Here is a 17,113-nt window from a genome sequence, read left to right as displayed (position 1 = left end):
TGCAAAAATAGCTTTTTCTTTGAAATCTTCTATTATGAGTCCATCAAGAGAGGTCACTCGACTTAATGCTACATATGCTTGTCCTGGAGCAAATATCTTTTTCAATGAAACAACAGCTTTATTCACGGTCAGACCTTGCACTTTGTGAACTGTGGAAGCCCATGCCAATTTCAAAGGAAACTGTCTTCTGACACCACCACTGCTTGTCACTTTCTCTTCTTCAGGTTCGATTACTGTGCTTTTCTCCAGTCCAGGTTTTAAACATGGATTTTTACTTCTTGCTTCTTTACCAGCTCGTTCATCATCAAATTCAATGTATATTTTTGATGGAAATATATCATCATTTTCATAACAGAATTCTTTAATTGTTCCAAAAATTCCATTGACAAGACCATCTGATACATTGATATTTTTTAGTAGCATTACTCGAGCATCGATCGCTAATTCAAGGGATTTTTCCAAAGAACTGTTGTGAACTCTGAAATGAAACCCATCCTTTTTTTCCATTCGGCCAGTTTTAGCATTTCTCTCAAAATCCTGGGCATTCACAGTAACTGTGTCAGAGCATATTTTGTGCACCATTTTTAGGTTATGTTCATCAACTTCCCTATTAGTTGCATAAATATGGATATCTGTACTCTCATCACCATCACCTGTTTCACATGTTTTAAGCATAGTAATATCTTCTTCAAGCATTACTTCATCTTTTTTACGTTGCCTTAAACGATTTAATAATTCTGCAAACTGTTTGTCCTTCTGGCGCATAATCTCTGTAAGTTCAACCAAACTGAAGTTACTTTCCCAAAGATTCACACTGTTCACTGGTTCAGTGTAAAGTGGTTTTCCTTTGACAGGAGACAGCTGATAAAAATCTCCAACTGCTATGACAGACACCTTTCCAAATGCAGAGTAATCACCTGTTTGTTTGATTTGTCTCAATCTTCCATGAATGTATGCTAGAAGTTTATGATCAACCATTGAAATTTCATCAATTATTAATATTTGCAATTTTCCAAGTTTGGCTCTCAAGGAATTAATTTTTTCATCTCCAAGTGGTTGATATGGCAGTGAAGCATTTATTCCAATGCAGAGACTGGAATGTACAGTAGATCCGTTTATCTGATAGGCAGATACACCAGTAGGAGCACTTAATAGCACATGTGTCTCATCTGGGTTGTCTGTTAACTTTGAAAGTATGCGAGAGGCTTCATAATAGATGGCTTTTATAAGTACTGACTTTCCAACACCTCCTGGACCAGATATGAACACATGAAATGGATCTGGGTTTTCACCTTGCACTTTTGCTAAACACCATTGCCGCACTTTGTAAAAGATTTGTGACTGTTTCTCATTCAAAGAACGCAGTAAATCCATGGCATCTTGCTTTGACATAGCTGATGGATTGTTTTCAATTTTGGAAGTGCCTACATTTGGTAATAGATCAGGAATGATATCATCACCTTCTTCTGTTTCTATTTGGTCTTTCTTACTCTCCAGACATTCGAGACGTTCAAGTTCTACTTCTGGACAGATTTGGGCCCAAGCATCTTCCATTGGTCCATGTTGCTCTAGATCATCTTGAGCTCTTTGTATTGTGTCTGCTTCTTTTTCAAACTTTTCTATGTTACTGTCCACTATCATTTTAACAGACTCAAGCTGATGAAAAGCTGAAATTGTTACAAATCCAGTCTCATAAAAATCCTTATATGTAGTGAAATTTGTTGGTTTCAATTGATCTCGCACAAAATGAGGCAAAAATAATTCTAAAATACTTTGATGATAATTTTCTGGATTTTTAGTAGGTGAAAAACGAGCATATCGCACAATGGCAGAGTCTGTACGAGTTCTTTTTCTAACAAACCCCATGTCATTTTCCAGTCTTACTCTGTCTGAACATTTTTCAGAAGCAGTTAAAACTCTGTATTCTGATGCAAAGGTTGCTAAACACATTCCACTGAATTCATCTGTATGTGGACGGGCTCTGTATCTGTCTGAGATGCTTTTCATCCAAATGCCATCACCATCGTCTTCTCCACATTCAGCTTTTTTATGTATGGTGTTTAAGGGTAAACTCATTCTTATTTGATTAGTACCAGTTGGAATAAACACCACTTTCCTTGATCCTTCTTTTAGTTTCATGTTAGTCAGTCGATACACACTCTCTTGAGCTGAGACCTCTCGATTATGTAAAAACACACTTCCTAGTTTTCTTAAAGCCTGTTTAGCATCCATATTACCTTGATTGTGTCCTTCTTTTTGAGCATTAGACAACAACAATCCCATTTCTCTTTCAGCTTTGGAAATATACGATATTATATATACTATACACGAGTAAGCGTCAACAACAAACTGTATGTCCATGTTTGCATTCCAGCATCGTAAAAGATCTAAATTATATTGATTCACCCACACATCATTTGGCTTTCTCTTCAAGACAACACTTGTTTTTTTGGTCATTTTATTGTAAGCCATTTCAAATATCTCTTGATTTATACCAATAGATGCAAACATAGAGTCAACTGAGTCAAAGACAGCATCACTATTCAACAAACATTCCCTTACTCTTTTCATTATAGCTTCAGCTAGCTCTTTTGATATTTGTTTACAGTTATTAGTCTTTTTGCATTTACTTTCATTTTTTTCATTATCTGCTTCTTTTTCATCCTTATCACTCTTGCTGCTTCTTGTAATGAAAGTATTGTTGCTTGGTGGACGTGGAAAGTTAAATCTACATACAGTTCCTTTCTTTTTACATGTTTTTGAATGTCTTTTACTGTGTTGTTGAACAGTGCTCACAATTTCATGCATTTCTTCCTCCTGTTCAGGCGGCATTTCACAAGTGACATATTGATCAATAAATGCTACAACTTCATCATCATCATCTCTGTCCACTTGAGGTGCATTTTCAACCCAAAAAAGACAATGTGTGTGAGGGGATCCACGTTGCTGAAATTCAATTCGATAGAAATAATCTATTATTTTTCCGATTGGCTGGGCTGGCGACATAATCACATTTTTTAGAAAGCAATGAAATCGATGGTCAAACATTCTAGCAGCAGTTACAGGATTGCGTTTAAGCATCCCACATCTATCAGACCAGTCCAGTTCATCAATAGGAGTTTCACAACCCTCTTGTTTCACAATAGATTGCATTAGCTCTGGCCATCGCAAGTCTGCTGAAGAAAATGAGCAAAACCATGTTGGGATACCTAATTGTCTCACCATTGCAAACAAATCTTTTTGAACACTTTGCCAAAAAACAGGACTCCCTCTTACTGGCTTCAAGAACTTGTAACCCTGATCAAAATGTAAAATCTTTTGCAATGACTCTTTATTTGTCAGCATTTCTGCAGTAATTTTTGTTTTGTTACTTGTGTCATGGCCTTTCCTCAAAGCAATAGATACATTTGAAATAACTTGATTAAGCTCAGACAAATATTGTCCATAAAAGATGTAATCTAGGTTTTGAGCAAAACGTCCATCTGCATTTAGGATTCTATTATTTAAGTATCTACACAGCGTTAATTTTTCAGGTCGTGGATCATGAAATGTTCCTGTTCCTTTTGGAAAGAGAACTGGAAAACATTTGGCTTCGTTAGTTTCATCCATTAACATCCTCACTGGATTATTTCCCTCTGCTGGTGCAAGTGACATAATTCCATCAAAATGCTGATCTAAAACCTCTTGTGCAATGTCCACTGGTTGTAAACATGAATCCATAAACAAACCATGTTGTTGTCGATCATGAAGTGTTTCATCAGTGATTTCTTCATCCTCATTGTCAATATTGTGCTCTTTATCAACACACATATCCTGACATCTATCCAAATCTTGGTCATTGTCATCACTTTGATCAGTGATCTGTTCTTCTGTTTTACTCAGAGGATTAATCCAAGTTTCATTAAACTCTACATCTGTGTACCATTTGTTATTGTCTTTTAGGTATGCCAAAGCAGTTTTTACATGATCAGTGTGCACAAATTTATATTCATAATGTCCTTTGTATGTTAATTTCCTCTTAAGTTTTACTCGTATCATTAAATCATCATTTTCTAATCTTGGTAAAACATTCACCACATCTGAGACATTAGATGGAACACAAGTCACTGGTCCATGAACACCATTCTGTCCACCTCTTGGTAATGCCAGCATCTTCATGAATGGAATATGCATTGCTATTAGATGTGCTTCAAGAGAGTTTAAACAGCTCAATTCATCAGGAATTGGATCCAGAGCAAGATTGTTTGCTACACTTTCAGCAGGCATTTTACCTTCATTAATCTTTCTATCACATGTGTGACAAATCCACAGAGATTCAGCCGGAGTATTTTTATAAACACAGAGTTTACTGCAGTGTTCATTACACTTATGCAAATAATTCAGCGTTATACATTTCTTTGCAATATATCCTGCATGGACTGATTTTTGTAAATATTTACTTATTTTACAGTGTTTGACCTGCATTTCAAAACAGCAACGATGACAAACTGAACAGACATACTGAGGACCTGTAGATATTTTTTCTTTAAATTGGTCAATTACAGTGTCAATCTCTTTCCTTTTGATTTGTGCATTTCTTCGAGTTTCAGCATTTCTAATTTTAATACTACTGGCAAAACTATTATCATTTTTATATTTTTGTGTGTTGTAATCAATCACCTTAGACTTGTGCTTTTCGTTTTCATTATATTTTTGAAAACTGTAATTTTTGACACATTGTCTGTGAGATATGTCTTTTTTATATTTTTCAACACTGGATTTTTTGACTGACAGTTTATGTATTTCATTTTGTTTGTATTTAAGAATACTATATTTTTTCACAGAGTCTTTGTGTTTTTTATCTGTGTTATACTTACTCATGCTATAATTTTTCACAGCAGTACAATGCAAATCATCTGAATTGTATTTATCTGTGCTATATTTTTTTATTTTTTCTTGAAACTCTTCATTCTGTTTGTACTTTTCAATGCTGGATTTAATTTTTTTCTCTTTGTACATTTTATCTTCATGATATCTTTTCTTTGCATCCATTTTTTTCCACTCTTTTAAGTCTTGATTACTGTGGTATAGCACTTTCTTTCTATAGAGTGTACTTGGATCTGTTTTAGCATTTAATGATCCATGAAACATTGAATCTTCAAATGATGATTTGCAAATGGAAGTACAGCTACCATCTGTTCTTTTTACACATACAACAACTTCATAGTGACAACTATTTACATGTTTCAAGTAAATCCCATTGAATTGACAACTTTGTCTATTTGATGAGACAGTTAAGGTTGAATATTTAAGCCACTTCTCTGCACTGAATGTAAATATGTCCACACCAATTAAATCACTGGTTGCTTGTATTTCTAACTCTGTTGCCCAGGTTCCAACATATTTCATTCTTGAACTGTAAATGTAATTTACAATTGAACTGTGTCCTTGTCTCAGATATTGAGTGTATCTTTCTTCATTCTGGATTATGTGTGTTACAACAGAACGCCTCAGTTTTCTGTGTTCTCGTTCACTTCCACTTACAGCATAAGCTACCGCTCTAAAAAAGCAGTTACCATCACCCACAATATCTTTGGTTTCACACGGTTCAACCATTTCAACAATCTCATCAGGGTTATTCTGTTCTTTCACAACATGTACTATGTTCAGCTTCAAGCAAATACTTTTTTGTTGCTGTACTGTTAATGGACTAAACTGAAAACTAACACTGTTAGTTTGAGAAATAAATTCAACATCAGCTGCATTTTCATTAGGGCAGGTAGAAAACAGTCCTTTTCTTTTCATTTGATATGAGCTTGTGAAATCAGTCAAAGAAACACTATCAGTTTGAGTAATAAATTCAACCTCAGCTGGATTTTCATTGCTTGGACATTCAGACGAGATTCCTGTGTTCTCTTGTGTACATGTTTCATTCACAAGTATTTGAGTTGTGGTTATGAAATCAGTCAAAGAGTGACTGCAAGTTGCCATTTCTGAGTTTACACCTTTACTCACTCTTTCTGCATCAGTATTTTCCTCCACTACTGGATGGCTCACCAATTGATCATGTAGACTGTCTGTATCAATGACATTTGCCTGGACCCCCGTTACCTCAAATGGATGATTATATGCTTTCAAGGATGCACCCAGTCTCCTGAAATGAATGACCAAAGAGTCTATGCTGGGATGGAAAACCACTACACTCTTACCATTAGCTGAAACTGTTCCATCACTCAGTCGTGCATGTGGATCAATCACTGCATACCACGAACCTTGTCTGACAGCTGCACATATGGTTTGCCTGATGTTTACCAAACACGCATCAAACCTCTGGAACGCTTGATTTAATGCTTGATCGAGGGACATAACAACACCTTGCAGACCTTCATCGTATCGATTAATTCCAAACAACCCAGTATATGTCAAAGAATAGTTTATTGAAAAACAACAATTATTCAATGTGTGTGTGTCAGGCAGCTCAGCAACTTCTATGTAGCCATTCACAGGATCGTTGATTTTCCCAGCATCTCTCATGGTACTGTACAGGTCATTTCCAAGCATGAGAACATTATTCAGGTCACTCGAGGTCCATCGCAACACATTTTTCACCTTACACATCAAAATTGCAGTTAAACTGTTTGAAGCACATTGCCTGCCACTATTGTAGCCAAAACAATTAGCACCCTGATGGAAAGACCCTCTGATGTAAGATTTCTGTGGACACAAATCAGAAACAGCTTTCATAGTCATGTTAGTATTTTTTGTGGCAGTTATAGATATAGAGGGAGATTCAGGTTGAATTTTTGAAGTTTTGTTTTGAGAGGACTGTTCAGACTTTTGTTCAGACTTTTGTTCAGACTTTTGTTCAGACTTTTGTTCAGACTTTTGTTCAGACTTTTGTTCAGACTTTTGTTTAGGCCCGTTGTGATGTACACAACGTTCAGTTAATTCTGCCAATTTTTTAAGAGGTGGCAGAGCCTCTTCAGGATCAGCAGCCATCCGGTCCGCCATCCTCTTTTTGGCTGCCTCAGAGCGCCGGGCTTGCTTTGTGCGTGGCATCTGTACACACAAAAACACAAATTAGCTTACATATTACTGCATACTACTAAATAAACAATATAACAAAAACTTAAAATCACATTAAAACAAACTAATTAAATGATCATTTACATTATATTCTGTATTTTTTTTATACATAAAATGATTATATTATATACAAAAATGTAATTAATACACACATGAATGCTTTAAAATAAACACTGTATTATAAATAACAATGGAAGTGCACTAAAAACCTAAGACAGTCAGCAATGCATCATGCTCTGAATCCCCCCAAAAAACTGTACATCTGAAAACACTTCTCAAACCAACTACAGATGGCTCAACCCTGCTTTACTTGGTTATACTGACATCTAGTGGTAAAAATATGGTGTTTTATTTTATATTTATAACAATGAAGACTGATTTCTCTTCCCTTATTTAAATTTGAAATACATTTTCCCGATTTTCATTTTATAAACACAAAAACCAATATGCGACATCCTGCCCTATATAGTCTTTCAAACAAACATATCAATTGAAAGCTAAGAAAAAATATATATAAGAAATATATCGTCTATTATATCTTTACAGTTTATACTCTCATAAAACACTTGAATTAGCCTACATGTTGACTTTTAAACATAAATTTAACTAGTTTAGCTGATGACGGTTCAGTGAAGATTATTTGAAGATTAATGCAGACAAACATTAATGCAAAATGGAAAAACTTGAAGGAATTTGTAATATTTTCATCAAAGATCTAACTGTAAAAGGACGCCCACCAATTAAACCAATATCACTAATTAAAGAACACATGCAAAACATCTGACATGGCAAGACATGTAAAACAATAAGTTGAGCCATTTGGATAATGACATACGTCACTGACTTTATCATGGAACATGTCACTGTATGTTGTAACACCGTCAATAGTGACTGACAGATGAATTGAGCAGCTATATTGACATAATTCTAACACAAAATCCTAAATAAATAGTCTAATTTTCTGATATTTTAAATATAAATTATATGCATTTAAGTCAATTATATTTTTTCAAACATGTTATTTGTGTCACATCTACTTGATTGGCACTGAATGTCTTGTAATACCAGTGCTACTCTGTTGTTTATCTCACAAAGTTACAAACTGCCCATTCTAGGCAAGACACAAAATAAATCTAACTTTGACTTGACAGACAGTCCACTCCTACATGTGCTTTATTAGACAGGCGAGCAAATGTACATAAAACTAATTAATGTTATATACCTCAACATGATGAAATGTCAGAATATGATCAGTTATTCTAATGTTGATCTAGCTCACTGCTATTCTCATACCGCCAACAAACTAACACATAACATTATAACACATTCAATTGCAGTTTAGTGTGATAATGTAGACCAAGTGAAACAGCGCTGAGTTACCTCACAAGTTTCATTCGTCTAATAAACTTACCAGTTTGAGTAGTAATTCAGCACTTGCAGTAGTTCGATACAAATGTATTATTTATATCCGCAAGACTCTGGGGGAACTGGAGGTTCTGACAAAAAAAAAAGTAATTTCTTTAGTCTATTTAAAACGTATATCAATTTGACCAAAATATTAAATAACTTGAAAAAAGTCAATGTCTCATTCATCAGCACTTTTTTCATTATAGGATACACACTTTGATAAAAAAATTTGTGAATACATCTTTAAAAAATAAATGATTCAATGGCAAAGTTCTTTTTAAAGACTTGTCACCACCTACAGATGTAACAATAAGAATTACAATACATAAAAGAGTTAAAATAGTGTGAAAAGATGAAATAACAACTCTATTTAAACAATACCATGTTTATACCCAAACTATAAAGTTTTGTTGCAATACATTGTGTTTAATATTTAAATGTTTGTAATACATAAATAACAATAATGTGTCCCTGCAAAGAGAGTTTGTAAAGCTGCTTTATACTATAGCCTACATGTACATGAAAACTGCTCTATCTAGATCCCTAGCAACATAAATGCAGTTTACGTTACAATATAATGATTGTACTTTCAAAGCTTAACGAAAGTCTTTATTTTAATACACTTTAACATCTCAAATGTCAGTGCAGTATGAACAACTTTTGTTTAATCACTGTGAATGAATGACAACGTTCACACCAAACACATGACGACTGACTATGTCATACATGTCCAGTAACATAAAACAAAGCAACTATTTACAATTCTGAAAGACAAACTTTACGCTCATACACAAACATGTTCAAACTCTACGTCCATAATATAATAAATTGAAAACAGTCACTCTACCCTGCTTGGTTCACACATTTCATTCATTGAAATTAGAAGTAATAAAATAAGTTATGCGCTGGTCGCGACCAGCAGACTTTTACTATTTAGCCTACTATGCGGTATGCATCTGTACAATTAAAAAAGAAAACTTAACGATAACATTTTACATAAAACCTAAAATAAATCTTATTTCACAATAAGACCAAAAGAAATAATAAGAAATAATATCAGTCAGTGTATATATATATACAGTGGCGTAACTTTGTTTTAAAAAGTGGGTGGGACGTTTTTTGTTTTTTTTTTTTACGGGTAAATCATAAATCGAATCGATGTATGTACAACATTACGATGTCCAGCAATCGATTGAAATAGTGGATGGGTTTAATTTGTCGTTTAATGAGGTTTGACATGTTGGTTTGGGTAAATCCATTATTTATATGTGTATTGAAATGGTCCTGTGGTGGAACTTTTGCCAAGCGTGTCAGAGGTTGTGGGTTCTAATCCACACTCGTATAGGTTTTTTTTTGTCATTAAAACCGATTATGTTTATCAGTGGTTGTATATCAGACAAGCATACGTTTGTAAGCATTTTGTTTTGTAATTTCACCGGAACGAATAGAGAGTCTCCACAACGGATTGAAGCGCGCGTCCGAGTGAAGACTGTGCGCGAGCCACAAGAGAACAGTATCCGCGCCACTGATCGCAGCGGCAACGAGCACTTGGATCACTTGATTTCAAAAACAACACATTTCAGCGCTAGATCGCCTCTTACAAACGAACTAAATGAAATGCTCTGCTAGTTAACTGGAGATGTTTTATTTATTTGTATTGGTACATTCGTGCCGTGAGATGTTTCAAAAGTGGTGGGGACAATATCGACCTTAGCAAAAAGTGGTGGGGACATGTCCCACCCGCAAATTACGCCTATGTATATATATATATATATATAGCCTATAAAAACACGAAATTAAAAACAATAAAAGTTAAGTAAAACCAATATAACAAAATATTAAGTTACTTTTACACAATAGTGGCCAAAAAATATATTTAAAATTCCCAGAAAATCATAAAAAGTTGGCAATGACGTCTTTTATAACAATAGTATCAAACAAACTATGATCAAAAACGCGATCATACTTTGGGTCCTTCCATTATCAATAGACTGTTTGTTGCATTGCGAGCGACAACAAGTGCGCACTTCACTCAGGCGTTCAGCAATCACCTCAGCGTCTCAGTTCACAGCATACAATGAACTACATCTGCGTAATTTAGCGTGACGTGTATACACATTATTTCTACATTTGAATAGAGGATTCCAGCTTTTCTTTAAATTTGTAAAGAAACACGTTTGTAAATTTGTTTTCTGCCAAATTAAAAGCTTGACTGCATTTGGTCAAAATAAAAGTTTACGGGTTTATCTTTTGCTTTCGTTTGTCTACATTTAATTTATTCTCAATTCACTTATTTTACAATGCATTTACTATCATAGCAATAATATTATGTTATTAGTAGCCTACTAAAATTACAACTCGCAATTAAAATTACCACGGAAGAGACCAAGGTCCACCCACTAGACTATAACTGCGTTTATTTATGGACCCTGATAATCCCATTGTAATCGAGATAGTAGTAGCCTACACTCCTAATAAAAAAATAAAAAAATCGCATATCAGTCTAAATGAATTAGCCAGATCTGATTCAAATTTCATTCAGTTTGTGAATGATAATTTGTACCTTTTAGTTCGATCGACAGAACATATTTAACACTTGATCGACTTGAAAACCGACATTTGCGACGCACACTGACATAGCGTGACCAGCAAAACGAGCTGTTCTGTCAGTCGAGTAGGCTAAAGTCCTCTAATTCTAAACTAACTTTCTACTCATCACTTGTGAGTTGAACCAGGACAACATCCCACCAATCACTGTTTTTTACTTGCATTCCACAGACAACAGTTATAAGCACTGGTCTGGAAGGGAAGTTTTTATTGCTTGACAGACAGCATGACAATTGTTCAAGTCGTCGATTAAAGACCCGAAATACATAGGCTACATTTAATTCAAGTAGCTATTTAAATTTTAAACCAAAAGCCAATTGTGACATAAACACGCATCAAACTAATCATTTTATATACCGTAAAGTTCATCAGTCTGAATGTAATGATTAAAAGAATAACGTGTCCATGTAAGCTACATGTGGCTAGCCCAATGTAGCTACAGGCTATGCATTCTCAACCATTAGCCTAGATCACTTAATTACGACAAAACACTTATATATATATATATTGACAGAAATGTTTTTGAATTTGACCTTCAAGTTTAACAAGTTGCCAATAGGTTTAGAATCAAACGCTAATGATGATCATTGCGAACACGTAGTAGCCTATATTGACTTCTTCCGACGATAATAACTTCTTTTAACATCAAGCACTGTATTGTCACAACACAAAACATATTTTTAGCTTATTTCATGTCATAATGATGTCCGGATGAATTGTAGCCTACGAATGTAGTATTGAAAACGAAATGCGTTTATACATTTACAAAATACAACCACAAAACATTTAAACAAACAAAAAACATCTTGCAGTTGCTAAAATATATATTTTGAGTAATATTATAAACAGATAATTAAGATTACAAACAGAGTAATGATATTATACAGCTTACCTCAAATGCAGCAGATAAAATGGCTACAAAGCGGAAATGCCTTTCATCTGACAATATAACACACACCCCCTACTGGATGGAATTATACAAAAACATAATAATTACAAAGAAACCTCAAAATAATTATAAAAACAATAAATGAAATCTACATTTTATCTTTTATTACAAACATGTATGTACAAGAAAATGTCTGTTTGACTGTGTATGTCACTTGGTAGCTATATCTGTCTATTATTTACTTTGACCTACATTATTTCAATCATAAGGTAATGTGATGTGATGACTACGAGTCTGTGTCAATGACATAACCATGAGGAATCAAGAGAAGCTGAAGTCCCCTCATTAACATATAGGCCTCCCAAATTTTTGATCACTTAAAACAAAAAGATTAAGAAATTGTTAATTGTTACACTGACACATACTGCACAATAAGGTTTTTATTTCACTTTTAGGTGCAATACATTTGAATTGAATCATTATAAAAAATTTTTTTTACCTTTATCTGTATGTAAGCAGCAGAATGCACTGTTAATGTTCAAACTGTGTTTTTACAATGTTTAAAGTGGCTAACAATGATAAATATTCTTATTAGAAATTAAGCTGCCTCATTTTTGAGCTGTGCATAACTGTAGCTGAATAGTTAGGCCTACTACGCTACTGTATTTTCATATTGATCATTATGGTGGTACTTGGAGAGCCAAATATTTTCTGAGGTGGTACTTGGTGTAAAAAGTTTGAGAACCACTGCACTAGATAATTAACATTCATTTTAACCAATAAAAAGTATAATTTGAATACTATCACATAAAATTACACACACATTAATTAAATAAATATACATACCTCCTCATTTGAAGATGCCCCCAATAACATATCAACATAAAATATGTGCAAATAAAATGACCACCAAACTAAATGATCAAATCTTAAAGTACCACAAATTTATTTTAATACTAATTATATACTTATCTGAATATTAAAACTTAATAATAGTATAATTCCATCAAAAATTTTCAAATTAATAAAAAAAAAAACAAGTGTTTCAAATTACTATAACAAACTTTATTTACACAACACCTGATCAATACAATAAACATACGGAAAATATTTGCATATAAACATTTGGACAAAAAATGTATGAACACAATATAAATGTACAACAAAAATGCCTTAAATAACTATCATTTTGCCAGATTACCTATTATATATAAAAAAAACCACAAATAAAAATAAAAAAATAAAATTAAATCAAACTTAAACATTGTTTTGCACTTTATGCAATTTCAAAGTTAAACAATTGCACCAAAAATAAATAAATAAAATACAATAACATAAAATAAATCTCTGTTCTTAGAGCTCTTTTACCACGTTTAGCATATTTTACACTTGCACAAAAATTTTTTTTACAATAAAATAACAAGTCTCATTTTAATAACTATCAAGTAATCTAAGACTAACATTTGTGCGTTTGTTACTCTACATAAAACTTAAACTGTTCAACCACGTTTACATTAACACACGCATAAAATCTCACATTCCGCTTTCCTTCTGGTACAAGTAATTTGTGTTGTCCAACACACCTACATCTCTTCACTCTCCAGAGCAGCCATTGCTCCTGCGATCTCTTTGTCTTCTGGCTTCTCACTTTGAGCTGTTTCCGCCACTTTTTCAATCTTCACAACGACATCACGTTGGATTTGGACTTTCCAAGTATCAACAGTCAACAGATGCTCTTCCACATTTTGCCCTTCAATGAGCAAATGTCTCATGCCTTCTTTCTCCAGGTAACAGCTAATGACTGAATTTGTCACGGTTAAGTCCATTTCATTATTGTCTTGCAAGAACGCAACTCGTCCACTGGCCGTGCACTGATAGTATTCCGCTTTCTGAAGCAATTTACAGCGTTGGCATCGATGGAACTTTACAGCACTGTTGAATTCAAGCTGCCACGCCTGGCATTTGGTGCACTTCTTTGACACTGCAATTTCGGCACGTACAATGCTTCCAATGTATGTTGTCACCTGCTCCTCTTCAACTTCAAACTGTACAAAGGAACTTGCCCCAGCTACTTCCTTGGTTTCCACAATTTCTGTGTTGCGAGTTGTGGTCAGGAATACAGATCCCAGATACTCTCTTGTGCTCAAATTGCGCATCCTATATGAGTGACCGCACAACACCTGCCCTATCTGTCCCGCCCACAACTGCAGTTTGACCTGTCCAGTTCCATCTTGCACGTAGCACGTCTGAGTTTCTACCTTCGCACCCATGATCTCCACCATCTCCGAAGCTACTTCAACATGGCATATTTTGACCTCTATTGTGCCAACCTAACAGAAAAACACATAAACAGTTATGTAACAAAACATCATATCACACAAAAACAACAACACAACATTAACAAAACCATAATTTCTAAACGTATATCTAAGCTCAACATCAATACCCTTCATCACGGAACTATATTTTTTTCCATCATTTTTATTTTGATACACATGATACTATAATAATCGCACCTACATGAAACAACCTTTATTGTTATAAAAATACACATTTTTGTACATTACTGAACCTGGAGGTTTTAACTAAACCAGTCCTGTATCCGGAAAAAAAAACACACACGTCTGATCGTTGTCGTGCGGTCAACCTAACCAATCATGGAACAACTGTGTCATCATATAAACTCATGCAACCGCTCTGGAGAATGTGCACAAAATAACTCAGCAAACTGCTTTCTAATTGCTCTCTTAATGCTTTGAAAGCAGACACCTCAAACATGTAATGGCAGCACTGTCACAAAACAGACGATATTTCTAAGTGGCATGCATTGCTTGATATCAGCCACCAATTAAATTGTGCAACACAACATAAACTCACACAACCCTAGTGTGTGCACTCATCTGTTGCTGTGTGTGTATATGCACATGTATATGATTTTGTTATAAATGCAGTTACAAAGCAATTACTAGATTGTATTTAATTCTAAAACGTTAAATGTTCACTTATGTGCTTTTGCCAAACACAACTCTTGGTGTTATCTGCCTTTGCTGAAGAAAAAAACAAATCTTCTAATATATATATATATAATTTATGACAATTTACAAAAACCAGAGCTATCTATTTATGCAAATAACCTCTGTTTATATATATATATATATATATATATATACACATACAGCATTACAGTATAATTGGAATGAATATTGCTTTCAATTTTTATTAAACTTTAAAAAATAACTTTTAATTTAAGTGACCTTAACACAATCTTTAGATAAACCTATTATGATGTCAACTATTAATCAGTTGCCTTATCATACACACATACATATAGACAGACAAATTGAATAAAGTTATCAGACACTTTGCAGTCTTAATTGCATATATAATGAACTTAACATAAGTTAATTCTTATTAAACCAACAATTTTCCCCATTACCTTCGTTCATTTATTACCATGAATAACAAGCATCACCGCAACTATTTTATTCACGTACTGTCCCTTTAAAATCTGTAGCTCCAACACATGCCATGAAACTAACGCGCTGCCACTGACATCTCATTTTCGACCAACTCTCTAGATAATTTAACACATTGTTTAACTCATTAAAAACTCTGTAAATGATAATACTATAAAACGCGGGCATATCAACATAATTATGTGTCTAAGTTAGTTCAAGTTCAAAAGACAACAAAACAGACTCCAGCGTGCTATCTTTCTGCGCATAAAAATTGACTAATATTTCTCTGCATCTTGTGTGTGTGTGTATGTGTGTGTGTGTGTGTGTGTGTGTAACATTACACGACATTCACAAACAGCGCCTTCTCTTAAATCTTGTCGCACTTCAATACGTTATAAGGGTTTACACGATTGAGAGATCATATAGGTAAATGTGCATAAAGGATTACGGAAAAATTAATTCTACATTCAACCTAATTGCACTGATATTTCAATGTATTATACGGCACAAAAATGAATCGCATACGTTAACATTACCATCACTATGGTACTGGTACATCATGTATAACAACACGCGCTCATACTATTAAACCATTGAAACACGGCATAACAAAAGAAAGCGCGATATAACAATCCTGCAGACACACAATTTACAAAACTTTTCTTTCCTATGCATGTCAAGACAACATACTAACCAAAGATAATTTTACAAGTAGCCCAATATGTCCACTTTATATCCCCTCCCCCCACCCACATTCGTCAATTGAAGAAACTTCACATATTATTACCTTTACACTGACAAAATGCAATTACATCCCATTTATAGTTACCTGCTGCCGTGCTGCCATAGCTTTAACCTCGGACATCGTTTTTTTGGCACTCTGTGGAGACTCTCTAAAGCTGAAACCAACCTCGGTCACCACAAGCAGCTCTGTTGACTTGCCGCATTGAACGTCAAACTTGCCTCCATCATTACCTTAACAACATAAACTTAGTTAATATTTACACAATCTCGATAACTATTTACTGCTTTACGTAAACATAAAACAGATACTTACTAACGCGTCTCTTAATCCTCGTCAGCTTCACAGGACTCTTATTTTTTTCGGCCTGGATGAAAGCTGTCCTCTTCTCCATAGCGAAAACTACGACGTGTCTAAATTCCTCTCTACTAACTTGTAACAACGCATTGAAATACTTTGCGCCATTACGAACACCGACTCTTACGGCACTCACATTATGAATGAAACCTGAGATGCAACTTTCATCTTCGAAAACGTCCGTTTTCAGCTTTTTTGCTGGACTTGACATACTGCTTCTTGGTTCCTCGTCTTCGCCGATTACGCTACAAATCCCATAAACACTTTCGGCACGGCGCTAACTCTTACAATATACACAACTACGCATGCTCGACCAAAATCAAAATGAATAAAATTAATTATCTTGCGTACAAACATAATTAAACTGTTAATACACAATTAGTCTTTATGTCGACAAACTATAAGACTATTAAAATGACCATTTCAACTCAAGCATAACAAAACCCTAAGTACCTAATAATAAATGACTTCAATAACTTTCTTTAAATAAACTTATACTACATAAACTTTTTTTAAAATAGCAGTATTATGCCATCAAACATTTTCAAATGAATAAAAAACAACTGTCCCAAACTACTTTAAGAAACT

The 17,113-nt window shown here is 34.2% G+C and overlaps 1 protein-coding gene and 1 long non-coding RNA gene across 2 annotated transcripts; both read right to left on the bottom strand.

Annotated features, from left to right (window-relative positions):
• Positions 1–6,396: 6,396 nt before the first annotated feature.
• On the bottom strand, positions 6,397–12,028 carry LOC307165544. The gene is made up of 3 exons (XR_013822498.1): positions 11,972–12,028; positions 8,477–8,561; positions 6,397–7,038 (listed from the first exon to the last, which is right to left on the bottom strand). It is a non-coding gene; the product is annotated as an uncharacterized lncRNA (long non-coding RNA).
• Positions 12,029–13,014: 986 nt separating this feature from the next.
• LOC307166487 (uncharacterized protein) lies at positions 13,015–16,781 on the bottom strand. Its single transcript, XM_079884886.1, has 3 exons — positions 16,484–16,781; positions 16,256–16,401; positions 13,015–14,298 (listed from the first exon to the last, which is right to left on the bottom strand). The coding sequence occupies exons 1-3, from the start codon at positions 16,734–16,736 to the stop codon at positions 13,552–13,554; spliced, it is 1,146 nt and encodes a 381-aa protein (XP_079741012.1). The 5' UTR covers positions 16,737–16,781; the 3' UTR covers positions 13,015–13,551.
• Between the last annotated feature and the right edge of the window lie 332 nt (positions 16,782–17,113).

The sequence above is a fragment of the Squalius cephalus genome (genome assembly GCF_949319135.1).
Source record: "Squalius cephalus genome assembly, chromosome: 10".
Classification (NCBI taxonomy): domain Eukaryota; kingdom Metazoa; phylum Chordata; class Actinopteri; order Cypriniformes; family Leuciscidae; genus Squalius; species Squalius cephalus.
The sequence above is the reverse complement of the archived record's forward strand: the minus strand, read 5'-3'. Positions and strand labels throughout refer to the sequence as shown.

Bases quoted from the DNA above. Each gene is read 5' to 3' on its own strand.
- LOC307166487 (XM_079884886.1), bottom strand. From the start codon at position 16,736: ATGTCAAGTCCAGCAAAAAAGCTGAAAACGGACGTTTTCGAAGATGAA. The intron at 16,402-16,483 runs GTAAGTATCTGT...TATGTTGTTAAG, and splicing joins GAGGATTAAGAGACGCGTTA to GTAATGATGGAGGCAAGTTT. The intron at 14,299-16,255 runs GTAACTATAAAT...TTTTTCTGTTAG, and splicing joins CTATGGCAGCACGGCAGCAG to GTTGGCACAATAGAGGTCAA.